General features: G+C 34.4%; 1 protein-coding gene and 1 pseudogene across 2 annotated transcripts; one reads left to right on the forward strand and one right to left on the reverse strand.

Moving 5' to 3' along the window:
* The first annotated feature begins 1,852 nt into the window (after positions 1-1,852).
* On the forward strand, positions 1,853-11,311 carry LOC105776958 (heat shock 70 kDa protein 17). Of its 2 annotated transcripts, XR_001128151.2 has the most exons (15): positions 1,853-2,707; positions 2,970-3,202; positions 4,231-4,390; positions 5,447-5,692; positions 5,802-5,938; positions 6,536-6,872; positions 7,014-7,175; positions 7,644-7,718; positions 7,799-7,899; positions 8,020-8,089; positions 9,322-9,378; positions 9,473-9,534; positions 10,444-10,516; positions 10,594-10,818; positions 10,913-11,311. XR_001128151.2 is itself a non-coding variant. In XM_012599947.2 (14 exons), exons 1-14 carry the CDS (start codon positions 1,949-1,951, stop codon positions 10,759-10,761), a joined length of 2,640 nt encoding a protein of 879 aa, XP_012455401.1. In that variant the 5' UTR covers positions 1,853-1,948; the 3' UTR covers positions 10,762-11,311. The 2 variants fall into 2 exon arrangements, 1 of the variants encoding a protein (XP_012455401.1); XM_012599947.2 differs by having other exon boundaries at positions 10,594-11,311.
* An 802-nt stretch (positions 11,312-12,113) lies between these two features.
* Positions 12,114-15,514, reverse strand: LOC105776959 (protein NCA1-like; annotated as a pseudogene).
* Positions 15,515-22,620: the final 7,106 nt, after the last annotated feature.

The raw sequence follows: 22,620 nt of genomic DNA on the forward strand, positions 1-22,620 counted from the left end.
ATTTATTTTTTCACTTCTTTTAATTTTAAATTACTCTAAAATGGATGAAAAATTACCGTTTGTTAATTTTGTTAACTATACACATGAATGACATACCAACATTTAATTAATTTTAATTTTAAAAATAAATATTAATTTTAATAATTTTAATGATTTTTAATTTAAAATTTAAAATTAATTAAATATTGACTTGTCATTCACGTGACAATCAATATATATGCTACACCAACAAAGTTAAAAAAACGTTAATCTTTCTATCTATTTTGAAGTGATTTGATAAAAATGCAAAGTTAAAAACTAAAAAACCAAAAATTAAATGAAATATTAAAATAATTATTTATAAAGTTAAAGAATCAAATAAATTATTATACCTGTATTAAACATGCACATATTTCATGTATGAATTATTTTTATTTTATATAATATACAATAATTTATATTTTACTTAGTATGAAAGGTGTGGTTATTTATGTCAAAATAACTTTTAATGAAGATAAAAAGGTAGATTATCATTGTTAATGATAAAATTAATGTTCTTATTTTATATGATCAATTTTCTAATTAAATTATATATTAATTTAGCATGTTGAATGATAATTAATATTTTCACTTTATGTGTTTTGGTTTTCTAATTTTAATTTTTAATTTAATTACTTATCCAATTTTAAACTAAATTAACTGATAATTAAAATTTCAAATTAATGACGAAACTGGCATAAAAATCATTTCTAACAGAAGAGCTATTAATAGTGTGATATTGTGTAGCTTTTGCTCGAAAGAAGAAGTCATCTACACATAAAAGATGAGAAACAATAGGATTACTTCTGTAAATAGAAATACCATCAACATCTCTTCTACCTTTTGTTTAACAAACTAAGAAAGAAAGCTCCTTATCACATAAAATAAATAAGGTGGCACGTATTCGTAATTAACCAACTTAAAACGTACGAACGCCTATTGCATCAGAGATATAAGACCAAGATTTTCTTTTTAGGGATATAATTTTTAGAAATCAATTTCTTATTTTTTTTGTGAATTTGATCTTTATTTTTTTTTTAAGTAAAATTTAACTATTAATTTTTCAAAATTTAATTAAATTACTTTCTAAATAGAAATATTAATTAAAATATTAATTTTTAAATGATGTTAGCGTGACAGTTCATATGCAGAGGCGAATCTAAAAGGGGTTAGCGAGTCCGTGGCCCTCCTAAAATGGAAAAATGGATCCATTTTAGCTGTTTAAAATTTTTAAAAATTTAAATTAATAAAGATAAAATTACACTTTGACCCCCTTAAAAATAATAAAATTTTGATTTAATCCTTTAAAATTATATTTTTACTATCATAAAATTACAATTTAATTTCGACCCTAAAAGAATTTTCTAGCTCGCTCCTATCCATATGTGCTTCATTTGACATAACACTATTTTCCTTGTATGTGATGTCAATAATAATTTAATCAAAAATAAAATAAAATAATACAAAATTAAAAATTTAGCATGAAATACACGTGGATTACAAGTCGTTTTGTTTAAAATTTAAACATTTTAATTAACATTTTAATTAAAAATAATAATATGACTCTTTTTTAAAGATTGATTGTCAAAATCGACTTTTTTTACTAAAAAAGAAATAAGGATCAAATTAATAAAAGATATAAACATTTAACACCAACTTTATCATTATGCCATTTTCTTCTATTTAAGCTAGAAAATGCAAAAATCTAACCTCAAAAAGAACTACTTTCAGCAAGTACGCAAAACAATTCTAAGCATCTCAAAACACGCCACGTGTCTAATTTTCCACGTGGCGCTTCACATAAATCATTCCCTTACGTAGAAAAATCATAACTTCCTCAAACTCTCCCAACAACCTTCTCCGCCTCTTCTCTCCATTCCTTACAGAATTCAGATATTATCTTAATTAAACAAAAATATACGTAATTCTAATGAGGAATATGTTATTCAGATTAGGGGTATCCTTATCCCTACTATCGTTATTCCTGTTTAAGTCCGAATCCGCCGTTTCTAGCATAGATCTAGGTTCTGAATGGCTGAAAGTCGCCGTAGTCAATCTAAAACCCGGCCAAATTCCGATCACCATTGCCATCAACGAGATGTCCAAGAGAAAATCCCCCGCCTTAGTAGCATTCCAATCCGAAACTCGCTTACTCGCCGAAGAAGCTGCTGGAATCGTAGCTCGTTATCCCGACAAAGTGTTCTCCAATCTCCGAGACATGGTTGGAAAGCCCTACCGAGACGTCAAGCGTTTCGCGGATGCAATGTACCTTCCGTTTGATGTAGTGGAGGATTTTAGAGGTGCCGCGATGATTCGAGTTTCGGACGACGTTAGTTACTCGATCGAGGAGTTGTTAGGGATGATTTTGAAGTACGCTGCGAATTTGGCGGAGTTTCATTCGAAAGCGATGGTTAAAGATATGGTGATATCGGTGCCGCCGTATTTTGGACAAGCGGAGAGGAAAGGGCTGATGACGGCGGCTGAATTGGCGGGAATAAACGTGATTTCGTTGATCAATGAGCATTCGGGGGCGGCATTGCAGTATGGGATCGATAAGGATTTCTCGAATGGTTCGAGGCATGTGATTTTTTATGATATGGGTTCGAGTAGTACTTATGCAGCTCTTGTTTATTTTTCTGCTTATAATGCTAAGGAGTTTGGGAAAACTGTTTCTGCCAATCAATTCCAGGTAAAAAAAAACAACACTCTCATTGCATTTGTTTTTTACAAATTTGGAAACTGTTTGTAGTTTACATTTGCCATTTTCTAGTTATGTTACCTTGAAAAAATAATTATAGTTGTAGAGCATTGTTCTAGGGTAATATTGCCGCATCATGCTCTATCTTTGGGGTGTAACACTATTGTTCAGATCTTGGGCTCACAATTTGTTGTCACACTATACCGCATTTGGCTATTGTTTCCTTGGCTATTAACGTTTAGCATTTTATCAGGTGAAGGATGTTAGATGGGACTCGGGACTTGGAGGACAGAACATGGAATTACGGCTAGTTGAGTACTTTGCAGATGAATTCAATAAGCAAGTTGGAAACGGGGTTGACGTGAGGAAGTATCCCAAGGCAATGGCTAAATTGAAGAAACAGGTTAAGCGTACAAAAGAAATTTTAAGTGCAAATACCGCAGCTCCAATATCTGTTGAATCTCTTCACGATGATCGGGACTTCAGGTATGTAGCCTTTGAATAATCTAATCTAGTTTTAGTACATGCTTCCAACACATCTATTCCTGTTATTGCGTATAGCTTTGTATATTTCTGTTCCATGAAAAATAATTCTTGAGGTCTGTGATGTATCCGAGAAAGTTTATTCTGTGAAGCCTCATAGTTTCTCATTGCAAGTCTCTGTTCTTTGAGGTAGCTTAGGAATTTCTTTTATGAACCAAAGAGCTATCGGATATAGCTGAAACATTTTAAATGGTTTTAAAAATTAAATTTATGGTTGAACCCAAGCCTAGAGGTTAATGTTTTTCTGAAACTGTTGACTTGTCTTAGCTGGATGCAGTTTAGCTGCAGCTATACTAACTTACCTGGGACCTCATTTGCCACTTGTTGCTTTAAATATTTTCTTCTAACTATTTTTTTCACGTATTCTATCTTGTTAAGGCCAAGATATCATGTAACAGTCTCTAGACAATTTAAGATAGACATTCTTTCTTTTATATTCCCCTATAGATTATTGGGGCATTCACCATTCCTTCAAAAGTATTATAGTTTCCTGTGGTGTTTGCTTAAATGATAAGGAAAAGACCTATTAGTTCTTCTTTACAATTTAAGAAGGGAAGAAAAGGAATAGAGTACTTGTTTTTTTGTATATCATCTTAATCCATTAGCTGTCTAGGACGCTAAGGATGGTGTAGCTATTTTTCCTTGTTCTCCCTGATTATTTTTCCCTTTAATCTCATTCAATCCTTAGATTTTTGATCGTTTAAAATTTTCTTATAAAATAAGTTATGGAGGTCAGCTGTGTCTATTTGTTGTGGCTGCTTTCAGATCTGAAGCTGAATAAAAAAGAGTAAATCAAAAGAAGAAAAATAAAATTTGAGCTAGAAGACAAACCTTAGGTGTCGTTTCATAAGGCTGAAATCACAAAACCACAGAGAAAATAAGCTGGGCAAATGTTTGGAATTTGTGGTAGTATACGAGTGTAACACATGTTCTTGTGTGAAAATTATTTTGTTCTTCTTTTCTTCCTTCAGGAGCACGATAACTCGGGAGAAGTTTGAAGAGCTTTGTGGGGACCTTTGGGATAAATCTCTTATGCCTGTGAAAGAAGTGCTGAAGCATTCAGGTTTGCAAGCTGATGATATATATGCCGTGGAGTTGATTGGAGGTGCTACTAGAGTTCCAAAGTTGCAGGTTTGTACTACACTTTCTCCTAAATTTGCAGATATATACCAGTAAGCCATAGGGGCAGACTCAACTTGAACAAAATACCACAGGAAACCCAATACTTAGTAAATGTGGGATAACACCATTTAACACTTCCCCCCCCTTGTGTAGCTCAACAAGGACCCTACACATGGACAACCTGACAAGGGGGTCTACCTTACATGGGGTAGGCAAGAAAAATTGAACTCTTATACCATGTCAAGCATCCATCCTAAAACCTAAGGCAATAGGTGGAGAGTTTCAACTTGAATATAAGACCATAGTAAATCTAATACTTAATGGATGTGGGATCACATCAATTTATATTTTCCTTGTGCTAGATAGGATTGTCGTAGTTGTAGTATGGAATTGCGATAAATTTCTTCTTTCTGTTGACCTGGTTAGTTTAAGTATCATTCTCCGCATGTTGTTTTTGTAATGATAGTTTGCAAATACTAAAGCAAATATAATCTTGTAAATCTTGGTGAAAACTTTAAAGCAAATTCCTTGGACCTTTTTCTAGAATTATTTGCAGCTGGATGAAGTTTTCATGTCATGTTTGGGAAGCTTCTATTTCCATTAATATATTAATAGTATGATGGCATATTACATAATTCATGTTTGGTGGTGTTTCCAACATGAAATAAAAATATTTGAATGTTGCAACCTGCTACGCAGCTATCAAAATTTCTGTGGGTATAACTAGATATCTTACTTTTCTTAGATATTATTTTTCTTTACTCTGTGCATTTAAGATCTTGAAATATCTTCCTTAATAGACAGCTCGCCATTGTGATGTGCACTGAACAAGTACCAAAGGAAAGGAAAAAAAAGCATAAAGGAAAGAAACAAAAGCAACATGCATATTTGGTATAAATTTGGAGACCCTGCATCATAATAAGTTATACTTCTTTGCAGTGTGATTCAGTTAGTTATAAGAAAGATGAACTTGCCAAAATGATCTCTGCCATGTAATTTCCATAGATTGAAATATGTTTAGTTGATGAAAGACAAACTGAAGTAAACTCCCTCTTCCCTTAACAGGTTAAGCTCCTGGAATATTTTGGAAGGAAAGATCTGGACAAACATCTGGATGCTGATGAAGCTATTGTTCTTGGTGCAGCACTACATGCTGCAAATTTAAGTGACGGGATTAAGTTGAACCGTAAGCTGGGGATGGTTGATGGTTCCTCCTACAGTTTTTTCATGGAATTAGATGGGCCTGATCTTTCAAAAGATGGGGATACCAGGCTTTTACTTGTGCCAAGGATGAAAAAGCTTCCCAGCAAGGTAAAAAATAATATGTTGTTTGAACCCATATTGTAGAGTTGGAGATTTAAAAGCACCACTCATATTCTTTCTAGTTTTACTAATGGTATTGTCAAACTTTCCATTACAGATTTTCAAGTCCTTTAATCGCAGCAAAGATTTTGAATTGTTGCTTGCCTATGATAATGAAGGTCTTTTACCTCCTGGGCTTTCCTCCCCTGTGTTTGCTCAGTATGCAGTTTCTGGTTTAACAGATGCAGCCAATAAGTAAGGATCTTGCTGATCTCTGCCCACTTTCAATGTTTGGGGTGTTAATTGTTTGGTTTAGTTTAGTTTCTTTTCAAGGGGATTTTGAAACAAGTAAAACTGCTGGTCTCACAATATTTGAAACAAATGAAAATGAATACTGGCATGGAAACCTTTTTGGTTCATAGTTTGCTTTGGAGTTTCTAAGTTTACACACTTGGAGTTGGAGGCTCAAATGTAAACTTTCGACATTTTCAACCTAATTTTTGGCATCCTATCATCTTTGGCACAAATTCGTTGAAATAAGTAGTGTTAATTTATTTAAGTAGTTCAAATGATTCAAATGAAGTTATTAAATTGCATAGTTAAATGAATGATTAATAGCTGATTTACAGATTAGGCTTCTTGTTTCCTCTTATCTCACATAGGAAGTTCAAAACAAACCAACTAAACTAAACCTTTCTATGATTTTTTTATCTGGTCAAAGATCACCTATGTTTAATACTAATGTTATTATTTAATTAATAGCAAACACCTACTTTATGCTTTATTACAATTTTCTTTAACTCTTTCTGCTGGAAATAATCAAGTTCTTTTGTTCATCTGTGCCATTCTTAGGTACTCATCTCGGAATTTGTCTTCTCCCATCAAAACAAATTTGCATTTCTCTCTTAGTAGAAGTGGAATTCTTTCTCTGGATCAAGCAGAGGCTGCTTTTCAAGTAACAGAATGGATAGAAGTTCCTAAAAGGAATTTGACCGTGGAGAATTCAACCATTGCTTCTTCCAATGTATCTGTTGATCTAGGTGCTGAAAACACTTCTGAACAAAATAGCAATAGCTTGGAGTCAGATGGAGAGATCAGTAATGCATCTAACAGTACCACTGAACCAAATACAGTGGATCTTGGTACAGAAAAAAAACTGAAGAAGATGACCTTCAGAATCCCACTCAAGGTGCAAACAAGAAACCTATGTTAGAAAATTTCTTCAATTAGTTTCATGCCATTATTTGCCATGCTTTTTCTAAATAATCCAGTATAAGCTGATTATTATTTCATATTTCTTACTCTTTCCCCCATTTTCTTTTCCATGTAGATAGTGGAGAAAACAATGGGACCTGGAATACCTCTTTCAAAAGAATCTTTGTTGAATGCTAAAAGTAAATTGGAAGCATTGGACAAGAAGGATGCAGAACGGAGAAGGACAGCAGAATTAAAAAATAACCTTGAAGAATATATATATGCTACGAAAGAGAAGGTGCAAAGATTGTGTTTGTTTATTCATTTTTTGTTAATATGGTTAGTATTTGTTATATTACCATTTGGGATATTTTAACTCCACAAGTAAGCTTCAAATATGTCACGTGTCCATTTTTTAAAACTAAACTTCTAAAATTTTTTACTACACCCTAAATGGGACTTGTGTCACCCTTCAAAAGTGGAATCTAAAAACTCCATTGGCATTGTAACAAATAATTTTCCTGGTTAAAATGTATTTAGCTTTATATTTTCAATCCCTCGTGATGGTTTTTCTGAGTTACGCGTTTCACATTTTTTAAACAAATTTAAAATAGAACTGTTTGGATTTTCTGCATAACCAGAACTTGTAGTTTTTTCACTATGTTTGGTTGATTGTTAGAGCAGTCACTGGTCCATGGCATTCAGTTCTTTAGTTGATCTTATATCTTATTAATTTTATTTTCTATTACCTTATTGCTTATACCAGTTTGAAACATCTGAAGACTTTGAAAGAATATCTTCAAATGATGAACGCCAATCTGTTATCAAAAAGCTTGACGAGGTTAATCTCGTGTTTTCAGAGATTTTTTTAGCCAGTTTATCTGAATTAAAAATTGAGCATAGGGAATTTTCTTTGTTCAGGTTCAAGAATGGCTGTATACTGATGGTGAAGATGCAACTGCTACAGAGTTTCAAGAACGCCTAAATTTGTTAAAAGCTGCCACTGACCCAATATTTTTCCGGTATCATCTATATTTCTTTGGATTAAGTTCTCTTTTTTGTGGAAACTATATTCTGAACAATCATTCGTTACAAGGAATTAAAAATAGTGGACTAAAACAATTTCTCTGACCAATTTTTAGATTTAAAGAGTTGACTGCACGGCCAGAAGCAGTAAAATTTGCGCGACGATACCTTAATGAATTGCAACAGGTACTTAAGATTGTTTATTTGCAACATGCTGTTTTTACTAAAGGTTATGTGGCAACTTAGGTTTGGTTAGTCATTGTTATTCTTCAGGGGCAGTGACCTCAGATTCAATATAACTAATTCCTTAATCCTCTTGTACTTCTTTGAATGGACCAAATATGGATACCAATGATTATCTGATTTTGAACAAGTCTTTGGATGGAAAACTGACGAGAAACGAGAAGATAGAGGAGAAGTAGGCAGAAAATGTAAGGGCCAGAGAAACAGAGGAGGAAAAATAGGAGGACAGGAAAAGAATGAAGGAGAAATTAGGGATGAAGAATAGGTGTAGAGAATACCTATCTGCAGTAAATATCTGAATATTTATACCCTGCAGCTTCAAAGAAATACGAACTCAAAAAGTATTTTAGCTTCCAACTGACAAACTCTTAATTGCAAAATACTAAATATAGCCATAAATGCTTAATAATTCTTTAATGTGGTCCAACATCATTACATTTCTTGGCATTTTGGGATATCTTTTGGAGGGACTGTTCTCCTGAAATCCAAGAGACCAGACTGAGATCCATGAACCAAAGGGCATCCTGCAGCCCTGTTTTATCCCTTTTCCTCCTTCAACACTCTAATTTTCTTCAAATTGCAGAAGGAGAAATCCACAACCAATCTGACTTCTTTTAAACCTATTTTGACTTATTAGTCTGAAAATCTTCAATGCCTGTCTCCATAGAAGAAGAAAGAAATTGAGGCACCTTCTACATCCTGCTCTTCACCTTTCAGAATCTTCTATCATATTTCCTTCAACTATTGGAACAGTTTGCTTGAAGAAGTTATCTTAACATCTAATCATATCGGAGAGCTCCAACCTAGATATAATAACAAACCTTAAGTTATTATCAGATATCATCACTAAACAACAGCATTTATCCATGCCTTGCACATGCTTTACACTCCATAATGTTAAAGAATTGTATTATTTCTATAAATGTCAAAGAATTTATAGCCAATTAGGCTTCAGCTTAAATGATAAGGGCACAGTGGGTACATGTAGGCACCCTGTATTCACGCCATAGTGCTCCTTGTGCCCAAAAGAAATCCTTAGAAACATTCTAGCATCAATCTAGATGAAGTACATTATCTTTTTTATGAACTTTTAGTGCCACATGGATTTTTCGTTAGTTGGCTTTATAATATAGATTTTTCTACATGGATATTTATTTTTGTGGGTTTCTATGTAGACTATTCGTGGGTGGGAGAAGGACAAACCTTGGCTGCCAAAAGATAAAGTAGAGGAGGTATTTGTTCTCTTCAAATTCATTTTGTAGTATTTTCTGGAATAGATATCTGCCTATGTTTGTGGCAGAAACTTACAAACATTTTGCTTTTCAGTTGTCAATCAATATTGATAAGTTCAAGACTTGGTTGGATGAAAAGGAGGCCGAGCAGCAGAAGTAAGTTATTGCTATTAGTACGATGTTAAGAGCATCTGGATAGCAAGTCAACATTGGTTATCTTCATTTGTTTTCTAAACATATGCATGATAGGATACAATCTCTAACTTCTAAGTTATATTCTAACTAATATGGGCAATGCCTAACTTGTCACTTAATTTTAATTACTTTCTAAATTCCTCTTTTAAAAATGTAAGCTCTAAGAGCTTTACCTTTCAGAAAATTATTAAAAAGAATTTTTTTCTGCTGTCCAACTAGTTGCATATCATTTGCATAGGTGAAGGGTAAAATAAGAAAGAACTATTTTATGACAGAAGAATACTAAAGAAGTAAATAAAAAACACATAATATTTTATATATATTTATCATTAGAAGCAAGTCCAAGAGCCATTTGGAATTTGCGAATTATCAAGGCCCTCAAAATTTGTCTCTTCTCTATATTTGACAAAGATACTAGTGGTTTTCTTTTTTTTAAACTTATACGGTAACCCAGCCCATTTTTGACTCCTTTGTTCTCACCATGCCATTTGCCACCCTACTCATCCTATAAACCACCCCTTATCTTCTACTTCCGGTATATTATTTTGTTTGGGTTCTTATAAGTATTCAAAGTGATAGTTTTCGCATCCAGTTTCATTTTTATTAAGCCTTAAACATAATTGTTGGTGAAGAATTTCTGCGGTCATTTTGTTGTTGATTATTTGCTTCTGTTTTCTTAGATTTAATCAACGTACTTTTAGTCATATGCAAGTAAAACATGCATTTCCTATCATTATTAGTATTCTCCGTGTTTACGAGCTTGTTCTTACTTGTTTACTAAATTACTTTAATGCTAACTATCAGAATATTCTGTGTTTATGACTTTGTTCTTACATTTTCTATAAAATTACTTTCATGCTGTCTCTCCAGGATGTCTGGATTGAGCACGCCTGTTTTCACATCTAAAGAAGTCTACGAGAAGGTAACCTTCGTGCAAAACAAGGTATGGCTGCCATTTCTAGCTGATCAATTCTGGAATTTGTAAGTAGCTTCCTGAAATGCATATTGCTGTTTGATTAGGCTGATAGCATTAAGAAAATCCCCAAGCCAAAGCCTAAGACTGAGAAGCCCATAAATAATGAGGAAACGGAGAAGGATACCTCTGGAGATGAAAAACCAGCTGAGGAGTCAGATAGCTCAAAGAACGAAGAAGATAATGCAGAATCAGAGATGCACGAAGAGCTGTGATCAGTTTTTAACACAACAAAAAGGACTCTCTTAACTAATGACGGGCCTTCTGACTTGGTAAGTAGAGATTGATTTAATTCCAGCAAATTTAGTCTTATGAAAGAAATCATAGTATTGCTCTACTTTACCCTTTTTTGTGATTTGATCGTAGCACGGCCGGATCGAGCCCGGTAGTTCAAAGGCTTCTAAAACAGTTTTGTCTTCTAAAGAGACAGAACAATGTTAGAAGATTTGTCATAAAAGGAGAAAGTTTAGTTTTATCATCCTTCTCTAAGGATTTTGGATGCCAAATATTAGTTTTATGTCAATTAACATTATAATCTGAAGAATTTTTGTTTTTGTTTTTTTCCACATTATTTTAAAGTCACAATCTGAGATAGAGGTTAGTTACGAATTTGGATATTAAAATGTAATGATAAATCTAAGATGCCTTTGCCCCTTAAGAGTCCGGATGTGAGTCCGGTTGTGATATTGGCAAGGCAGATCAAAGGAGAATATGTTGTGGATTATGTACCTAAAAATAAAATTTAAGATTTAATCTTTACAATAATGTTGAATATATGTCAACAATTCATTGATGATTCTACTTGACTTTTTTTTTTTTAAAAAACATGGTTACAAGGTATAACATGAAGAGACTAGTGGCATAACCATTTCATATAAGCCACTCTTTTCTCAATAGAGGTATGAAAAGAGTAAATTACGACCATTCTTTGCAAGCCCATATCATCTCTCTTTCTTTACAAGTGTAGTGATCGAATTTCCATATGAAATGGGTCTGTTGCTACAAAATTGGTCTCTTTGCCTTAATCACATTTCTCATCCCTATCTAATCTAAATATAAAATATAAAACTGTAACGTGGGGCAAACCATTAAAAAAAGTAAGTAAATGTAACAAAATTATTAGTCACTTTACGTTTTAGTTACGATCATTGTTTCCATTTAATTCATTAGGTTGTTAAAATTATTGTTGAATGAACCCTATTCGCACTGTATGTATTAATCTAAAACTCTCTTTTCTCGTATCTTTTATCGTTTATTTTTTTGTCATGAAACTGTTTAAATGTCACGAATTCATGAATTAAAAATTCAAATAATTTTTCTTTTGATCGTCAAATTGGTTTTAAAATATATTTTATTTATTAATAGATATTGATTCACCTTAGCGAGCATCACATTGTTGTTCAAAATTCGCTAATTAGAATTTTTTTAAATTTTTTTAATACTTCTCTAACTTAAATAAAACTTTTGGAACAGTTGATTATAACTGGTTAACATGCTGGAATACTTACCCTGATTCCATTCATACACTGTCACAGTAGCATTCAAATTTCAATACATTTATCCAAAATTATAAGCCTGCAGCAAGAAATATGTACTGTATCTCATATCATGATTATGTTTACATGTCATATTTTTATAAAAATTTACATGTATCTTATCTTGTATTTAATAAATCTAAATCAATTTTTTTCTATTGTGGTCACATAAATGATTCCATAGATCAAAGGATACCAACTAGCGAAAAAAAAAGGACATTGAATTCTGATGTAAGATTTAGTAGACTTTAGTAGACAAATGTGTGACCTCGTACTTCACAACCCCGGCGTGCACACACATCTTTAATCCTACAAACATCATCTCTTCTGAAACCGATCCTGTTACTCGGACAAACTCGAGTTTGGCTCCTTTGTTGTGGATCGTAGTAAGTTTTCCTTACGGAGACACCAATCTCGCAGTTGCTTTGGATTGTTTCTCTTCAAGTTGAGTTCTGAGGAATGCAAGCACGGAGAGGCGCTGCAAGTGAAAACAGAAAGAAAAATCACATACCGATTATTAATTTGCTTCGAAGTTACATCTAATGTGACCTTATCTGGGGTTCAAGACTAGCTTCTTTGGATTTCAGAGATAGTGACTCTTAACAACTTTATGGCTTCTTGAAATCCATCAATAGCCTCATCATCTTTTCCGAGAATTCTATCGACATCTGCAACTTTTGCCAGGGAGACAGCTATATCTATAACCTGCTATAAGGAAGCAAGAAGATAAAAACAATGCTACACCATATTCCAATAGAAACAAAAGCATCCTATGCCATTCCAAAACTAAACTTTTCTTTAGGTATCCATGTCTGGTACGAATTCAGAAACGAGTATAACAACATGATCCTTCAAGGAAGGTCAAAATACATGGAAAAAGTTGAACATATCCATATCAAACATAACCTTGTAACCAATAAAAAACAACAGAATTTCTCCGGTGCTAAACAGAAAAGGAAAGAAGTTACAGGAAGGAAAGGAACAGGTTGCTAACCTGAGAAGCAACACCAGAATTATTCTTAATGACATCACGTCTGACACCAAGTGAGCGCAAATAGTAAGACCTTGCAGCTTGAAGATCTCCATCATAATACTTGAGATCTCCGATTTTGTTAAGTGAAACAGATAGTGCATGTGTTATCTGTAGAAAGTTAAAGTTCAGGGTTACCTCATTATTGAAAATTTTACGGGCAGTGAGTAACACAAGCAAAGTTTAAGGTGCAACAACCTCCAGATCATCTGTTGGCAATTTTGTCAGGAATTCAACACTCTCCTCAAAATAATTTATTGCAGAAGCAGAATCTCCCATTGCTCGACTGCAATAAACTCGAATGTTCATATTTCTTCAGACAATTCCAAAATACAAAGATGTCTAGTCTAGTTGTCCCCAAGGAGAGAGTTTTGCCTTTCCCTAAAAATAAAGCTTTCACGGGAGGCTCTAATTTTTCTAGATCATGTGTTAAATATTTTCACATCAGAATTCATTTTTCCCTCATAAACCAGATTATTTCAAGAATAACAAGGGAATATAACTCCAATTACTTCGTTCACGAATATGATAGCAACTTTAATGTTACACAATTCGAGAATCCTCCCAGGTAACTAATCCAGTATGAATATTAACTTTAGTAAAGATGACAGTCCAAATGTTGATGAAAGCTCAGACATGTCAACCAGCTTGTCCATCGCATTATCATCTTTTAGAGATGAATGCAATACCCTTGGCAAGAACAATATTCCAGAGTCTAGACCGACATCTTAAGTGCTATTGATTTTTTACTATTTCTTTCTCTAGTTCTTTAATTATGTTTCTAAAAGGAGCAAAGTTAGACCCGATTATGAGCCGGGCCACCTGCCTAGGCCTAAAGATTTGTCTGAAAAGTGGGAGGTTTGGATAAAAAATAAGAGCCGTTTTCTAATTGGCTAGGCATCAGAAATTTTTTTGGCCCAGTCCAAATCTGCCTAAGTGGCTTTTTTTAATGTCTTTCCAATTTGTCTTTGGGCTGGCAACTGTTGTTTTATTATTGCCGGGTGGGTCAAGCTCTGGTTTAGCATTTTCATCTTCAGGCTGAATCGGGCTCAAGCCTAAAAAATGGGTTTAAAATTTAGCATAAATTCGACCCGCCCCATGAAGCTAACAACAGCAATAGAAAATATGGAAACCCAAACCGTATTATACAAGGCAGAATTGGCATTTCCTTTCTGCTATTGGAAATCAATCAGATTACAATAGCTCAAAGATCTTCAGACCTCACATGCTTGTTTGGTAGCAGGTTCTTTATCTAAGCATTAAGCACAACCAAACCGTGTTCTTCTTCTCTCTCAAAATAAATCAAACATTTAGCAACGGATACGGTACCTAAACATTAAACACTTGTTAAAACATCTGCAGATGATATAAATACAAAAGGGACAAGAAAGGGGTGTGGTAACGTACCAGCAATCACCAAGCATGCCCAGAACTGCCCCCAGTTGTGAGCAAAACTCCGAAGTGTTGCCCGTTTTCTCTAATTGGACTCAGATGTCTTGGGTACACATAATGAGTCTAGATTGAGCACTCTTTATATTCTGAGCACGAAACGCCTATACGAAGCAAACCAATACTAATTTCATATAAGAAAATACAGAAGGACTCTTATTACTAGGAATAAGGAAATAAAGCAATGAACAAAGAGTTACCCTCATTGCCTGTTGCACCAAGAAAGCACCTCTGTCCAACGAGATGTCCTCGTAAATAACCTTTTTGTCATCATTCACAACTTGCTCTCCTCCTCCTCCATTGGCGTCAACATGTGGCCTCTTCATCCTTGCATGGCCTTCGATAAACCGATCAACCATGCTTTGAAGATTTGTATCAGCTTCCAATTTCTCTATATCAGCTCCACATAATAGACAATCCTTAAACCGAGATGTACACACTCTAAACAGAATAAAAGTATCATTAAAAGAAGGACCAATTAAGGAAAATACATTACTATCATTTAAAAAGCACAGAGAGATTGTCAAAAATGGATCAAAGAAGTGACATGATAAACAGAAAAAAATTATCAAACAAGACAAAAAATTATCATTTAAAGAAAGCAATCCAATAAGACCTACTAAAGAATTATCATCACCAAAAAGAATAAGAAAAGCCGAGAAATTTATAGATAAAGAAAGAAGGGGTTAATTTGATTATTACTGGCAAAAGAGGTGTGAACAAGGGATACATTTGGTGAAGTCAAAGAGAAGAGCTTGGCAGATCATACAACTGAGAGGACCAAGCTTGAAGTTGTTGGAATCGTAACCAAAGGGACATTTCGGAGACACGGTGGCAATTTCATCAGCAGATTAGTTTTATTGTTGTTTGGGTGATTTGACGCTATGGAATGGAAGACAGCAGTTATGGTTGGAGTGTGGCTTCTTACTTTTTTTGCTCTTTCTTTGTTGGGTTGCCCCCAACGATGAAAAAAATAAACTTCAATATATATCATATTTTTACAAACGAATATTTTTATTTTTAATATTTTTCAATAAAATAATACTATGATGACATTATTTTTACTTGATTTTAATATAAATATTTTTAATATATTTTTCAGATAATTTATTTCTTTAATATTGTGAGTGTTTCATGATCTAGTATTATTAATCAACATAGTAATGGTACGTTTGGTTCACCGTAATGGAATAGAGCTGTAATTGAATAGAGTTGTAATGTAATAAAGCTGTAATCAGTAATTCAATTGTTTGGTTGAATGGAATGGAATGGAATAGAACTGTAATAGTATTCTTGTGTTTGGTTAAATGGAATAATGTTGTAATAGCATAAGGAAAAAAAACTAAAATGACTAGAATACCCTTAGCAGAATTTTTTTTAGCTAGATTATTGTTATTGTTATTAAATTTTAATAAGATTATTATTAAAATAATTTAATAAAATAATAAATAATTTAACCATATTTTAACATAATTATTATTAAATATAATTTAATAAAATTCTTAATATAATTATTATTATTTGAATTAAAAATCATAATATATAACACTATAAAAATAATATATAATCTATTTTATTATTTTTAAACGCAATATATATTTAATGTGCTAAAATATCATTAATGAAACGAATAATTTAATTATTCTACAATAAAAACAAAATATTAGATGAACAAACTTAGAGAAAAATACTCTATATTATTTTTCTACTAATTAGTTTACAGTTATAAAGAGAGGAATAACACAATCAAGGAAACAATCCCTAACTTCTTAAGAATCAGTGACTGAGATTAGTTTCTATTTACAAGGGAACTCCTAGTAATAAGGTAAGTTTTATGTCCTTAATCATAAGGGATTCCAACACTCCCCCTCAAGCTGGAGTGTAGATGTTTATCAAACCTAGCTTGCCAATAAGTTCTTCAAACATGTTTTTGTTCAAACTTTTAGTTAACACGTCTGCAACTTGTTGTCTAGTAGGTAGGTAGGTAATGCACACTTCTCCTGAGTGTATTTTTTTCTTTTATAAAGTGGCGATCTATTTCCACATGTTTGGTCCGATCGTGATGCACAGGATTATATGCTATCTTGACAACCTGTCGGTTGTCACAAGACATCTTCATAGGTCCGTGTAAGGCACTTTTAGTTCCCCATAAGTCTTTGTATCCAAACTCCTTCGCATATACCATGAGATAGTGCTCGATACTCGCTTCTCTGACTGCCTGTGTGCTACCACGCATTGTTTTTTTGCTTCTCCACGTCACTAGGTTACCCCAAACATAACTACAATAGCCACTTGTAGAGCTCTATCATTAACAGAACCTGCCCAGTCTGCATTAGACTTCCACATTTTGGTTAGCAGTTTTCTTGAAATACAGGCCTTTACCAGGAGTTCCATTTAGGTACCTTAATATTCTATATGCAGCTTCCAGGTGCTTCTCTCTCGGGGCATGCATGTACTGACTGATAACACTCACACTGAAGACTATGTCTGGACGGGTGTGAGATAGGTAGATGAGTCTTCCTACTAGTCGTTGATATCTCCCCCTGTCAATTTCTTCTCCATCCTCAGCAGTTCCCAATTTAAGGTTAAATTCCATAAGAGTTTCGGCTGGTTTGCAGCCCATCAAACCAACTTCTGACAGTAGATCAAGAACATATTTCCTTTGGGAGATGGAAATACCTATTTGGGACCTTGCTACCTCCATACCGAGAAAGTATTTAAGATTCCTCAAGTCTTTAAGTTCACATAAATGATGAGGATGCAGCATTTTCCCTTTTTCGAGTGCTTGTAGAACATGGTGTGGTCTGTCTGTCCTTTAATGTAATTTCTGCTAGTCATAGCTTTTGCAAATCGGTTGAACCACGCCCGTGGAGATTGTTTCAGCCCATACAAGGACTTCTTCAACTTGCACACTTGGCCCTTGCTTTCTTCAAACTTGGGTGGAAAATCTATGTACACCTCCTCATTTAATTCCCCATTGAAAAAAAGTATTTTTTTTTACATCCAATTGAGTCAAGTGCCAATCAAGGTTGGCAGCAAGAGATAGGAGGACTCGAATGGTGTTTAGCTTAGCAACTGGTGCAAACGTCTCGTTGTAGTTAAGACCATAAGTTTGGGTGAATCCCTTAGCCACAAGTCGGGCCTTGTATCGGTTAATACGGCCATCGGGTTTAAATTTCGTAGTGAAGATCCATTTGCATCCTACTGTTTTTTTCTTAGGTAGATCCGAGACTTCCCATGTTTCATTGTTTTTGAGGGATTTCATTTCTTCCATCACAGCTTGTCTCCACTCAGCTGATTCAAGAGCCAGTTTTATATTTTTTAGAGTTTTTATAGAATCTACATTAGTCACAAAAACTTTATAAGACTTAGATAAATTTCTATAAGACACGAACCGAGAAATAGGGTGTTGAGTGCAGCTCCTTGTGCCCTTTCGAACTGCAATTGGAAGATAGATAGATGGTAACGGAGATGAGGCTTCTATTTTAGAATAGTCCTCGGTTGGGGATATAATTGGCACTGCTGTATCAGTTTCAGGAGAACGATTCCGTTGGGAGTAAACCTGTATTTCGGGAACCTATTTTTGCTGTTTTCCTTAATCATGGGGATGTTGCACTTCGGTGGAGGTATTGTTATTGGGAAAGATTGTGCTAACTTCTTGCTACACAGGGGGAAAAGCATCTAAATTTGGGATCATGCTAACTTCTTACAGCACAGGGGAAATAGTATTTAAACTTGGGATAGCACCTTAGTTGTTAGGCTTGTTTGTGATAGTAGTGGCAGGATCATGAGGTATAATGAGTAGAGTATTAAGGGTCTCATCTTCATTGAAAGTCTCCCCCTGAAGATGATATGCTGCAAAGTATGATTCATTTTCAAAGAAGGTAACATCTCGAGAGATAAACATTCGGCGCAAGGTTGGTGAGTAACACTTATAGCCTTTTTGTGTAGGGAAATATCCAATGAAGATGTAGGTGTGGGCTCGAGGATCAAGTTTGGATTGATTTGGTTGATGGTTATAGACAAAAGCTTTGCAGCTGAATATTTTGGCTGGAAGATTAGAAATATGAAATAGAGGAAATGCCTTTAGAAGGGTATTTAGAGGTGTTTAGAAATTGAGAACCTTTGATGGCATTCGGTTTATGAAATAACAGGTAGTGAGGACAGCCCTCCCCATAAGTATTTTGAAACATTCATGGTGAACATTATGGCTCGAGCCACATCAAGGAGATGTCGATTTTTTCTCTCGGAGATCCCGTTTTGTTTAGGAGTGTCAGGACAAGAGCTTTGGTGTATAATGCCTTGGTCAAGAAGGTATGAGCTTAGGACAGAGTTAAAGTATTCTCTCCCATTGTCAGTGTGGAGAGTATGTATGGTAGAGTTGAACTGGGTTCGAACCATTGAATGAAAATTTTAGAATACTTTGGGTGTTTCAGATTTTTCTTTGAGGAGATAGACCCAACAGACCCTAGTGTGATCATCAATGAATGTTATAAACCACCTAGCCCCCGTAATATTTTTCACTCGGTTGGCTCCCTATAGGTCACTGTGGATTAATAAAAATGGTTGGGATTGAATATATAGTTTTAATGGGTATGGCACACGGATATGTTTGGATAATTGGCAAATTTCACACTTCAAGGAATTAATACTTTTATTTCGAAATAACAGCGGAAGATGTTTCTTCAAATACAAAAAATTTGGATGCCCTAACCTACGGTGCCATAACATAATAGTGTCCTCTTTTGAAGTGGATAGAGCCAATCCCCCTTGTGTACTGTCTTTATTCCAAACATATAGTCCATCATCAACTTTAGCAGTGCCAATCATCCTCCCTGATTTCTGTTTCTGTATTACACAACCAATTGCAGAAAATTCAGCAAGAACTTTTTCATCCTTAGTAAGTTTACTGATTGAAAGTAAATTACAGGACAAGTTTGGGACATGTAGGACTTTATCGAGAGAAAAATTCTCTGTTATTTGTACTTCTCCTACTCCAGCCACAGGTGAGTAAGAACTGTCAGCGATGCGGCTTCGGGACTTGTTATGATAATGAGTGTAGGTGTGAAACAACGTGGAGTCACCTCTCATGTGATCAGAGGCACCCAAATCGAGTATCCAAGAGGATTGATTATTAAATTCAAAAGCAATGTTGAGGGCAGTACCTTGAGTGGCTAGAGATCTATGAGTAGTGTAAGTACCAAGTATCTTATGGAGAGTCTCAAGTTGGGTTTTGCTTAGGTGAACATCGATAACATCATCCGTAGCAGTGGAGGATAACAGGGCAGTCTTGTTATCCTTCTGTTTTTTTTCAAGATAGCCATGAAGTTTGAAGCACTTTTCCTTTGTATGACCAACACGGTTGCAATGGTTACACCATGGTCTGGTTGATCCAGAATCATTTCCAGCACGTAGTTTTTGTGGCTGTGGACCTCTGGAGATGAGGGTAGAGATCTCAGTAGGACGGTTGCCAAGCGGTGTCATAGGTTTAGGTTCCTTTGAATCCCCATCATGACAAGATGACATTTTTCTTCTCTTCTAATTTCTGCAAATGCTTCACCGATGGTTGGGAAAGGTGATCTTCTCAGAATTCAGCCACAGACCTCATCTAACTCACGGTTTACTCCTGCTAGAAACTCATAAAGACGTTCATTATTGAGATGGGTCATAAACTTCTCGTGTTTTAAGCCTTCACCCCAATCTGCCTCATAGTACATATCCAGTTCCTGCCACAAAATTTTCAGATTGTTGTAGTAGTGAGTTACTTCGAGTATCCCTTATCGAATATCCTTTAACTTGAGCTTGATCTCAAATACTTGGGAGGCATTTCCAAGATCCGAGTAGTTTTCTTTGACTACATCCCACATGTCTTTTGCAGTTTTGAAAAAGAGATAGGTGCGGCTTAGATGGCCTTCCATCGAATTAATTAGCCAAACCATTACAATTGAGTTGTTGAGTTTCCAAGTAGCATAAGTAGGGTCAGCTGTGGTTGGTCGTGGAATTTCTCCATTGATGTACCCTAATTTGCCAGGACCACGGTTCACTATAAGAACCGATTGAGACCATTGCAAAAAGTTCTTCCCATCTAGCCGATGATTGGTGATTATAAGGGAGGAATTAAGCTCACTTTGAGTGATTCTCTGATTGACATTTTGAGTTATTTGTGAAGTCTCAATTCCAAATAGAGTTTCATTGACATCACCCATGGGAGGACTAAACCGAAGGGATTTTTAGGAAGGGAGATTAGAGGCGAATGAGTAGGATCGAACGAATCCTAGAGCTCTAATGCCATGAACAAACTTAGAGAAAAAATACTCTATATTATTTTTCTACTAATTAGTTTACAGTTATAAAGAGAGGAATAACACAATCAAGAAAACAATCCCTAACTTCCTAAGAATCAGTGACTGAGATTAAACTCTATTTACAAGGGAACTCCTAGTAATAAGGTAAGTTTTCCATCCTTAACCATAGGGATTCCAACATTAGAAGTAATAAATAACTTGAGAATTATATTTCACATCCAAACATAATATTCATCTATTAACAAAAAGCTACATGATTTCATTAGTTTATATGTCATAATCCATATGTTATAAAAGTTTACAACATCAAAAAGTTACAACATTGTAATGACATTCCATCATGTCATTCCATCATGTCATTATACCATCCAAATATTACAAACACAAAAAGTTATCAAAATATTATCAACACAACTATGATTTTTAATGGTCAACAAGAAATCTTCTGACCCATTCCAATCGCACAGAAGAAGATAAACTAAAGAAAATGAGCATGTGTGTTGGATGATCTGGAATTTTGCTCAATGCGCGATAGCGCTCATCCTCAGTTAAACCTTCTACTTCACATAATGTTGGATATAAATTTAGAGCTCTTTCTTGAATGATCATTCTGACTTTTGTTGAATTAGCACTTGGAGGCAATACTCATACTGATTTTAATGCCAATGGTCTGTATGTTTTTCGCCAATAGAGTGGCAGCATCATGAAATAAAGTAGATGAAATACGATCACTTGCATCAGAAATCTTCTTTTTCTTCTTTGAAAATGTGGAATCACCTTGGTTTCTAACTGGTTGCGGCTGTGTAGCTGAAACATCCATGTCATAATGGTTCCAACTAAAAAATCCAAATAAAAATAAACTTAACAAAAAACCAAAGGCAAAATGAATGGAAAACATGAAACCAATAAAACTAAAAATAACACATAATATAACATAAGGTTGAACTATTAAAGCATTCTCATCTAGCATATGACTAAACTAAAATAACTCAAGCAAGTAGTGCAAACACTCAACACTGATAAAACATGGAAAAAAATAATTTAGGAAATGACTTAAGGTGTATCATACTAGAAATGCAAGTTTCGTAAGATTACATGTTAAAAAAATGAACAACAATCAACTATAATGTCTCTGTCCAATCAACTATCAACATTATGAACGATACCCTTAATTTAAATTGCATAAAACAGATGAAGATAGGTACAAAATATGATCATGTTGTCTTTCTAGCCTGTACAAAGTAGTGAGGATGGGAAATTTGTTGATTCAAATGTTATAAATACAAATCAGCAATGATTAAAAAAATTAGCCCACATTTAGAAATAGGTTTTTTCTAGTATATTTTCTCAAAAGGAATTACACTAATATTTATATACATAGTGAGCCTAACTTAGGAAACTCTATACTAGAAAACAGACTAATTCTAATGATGTTGTCCCTTAAAAACAACCTTAAAGTTAGGGATAGCAATTAATAAAATATTTACGAGTCCTATCTGATACACTCAAGATTCCTTATTAAGAAACTATAATCTGACACTCCCCCTCAAACTGGGAAGTGGATATCATCCATTCTCAGCTTGCTTACTAGTTTCTAGAATATCTTCCCAGATAATCCTTTGGTAAGTATGTCTGGCAGTTGACCATCAGTGGACACAAATAGAGTGCAAATTAAGCCACTGTCAAGTTTCTCCTTTATAAAATGTCTGTCAACCTCAACGTGCTTCGTACGATCATGTTGAACTGGATTATGTG

Source organism: Gossypium raimondii, chromosome 10 (genome assembly GCF_025698545.1).
Source record: "Gossypium raimondii isolate GPD5lz chromosome 10, ASM2569854v1, whole genome shotgun sequence".
NCBI lineage: Eukaryota > Viridiplantae > Streptophyta > Magnoliopsida > Malvales > Malvaceae > Gossypium > Gossypium raimondii.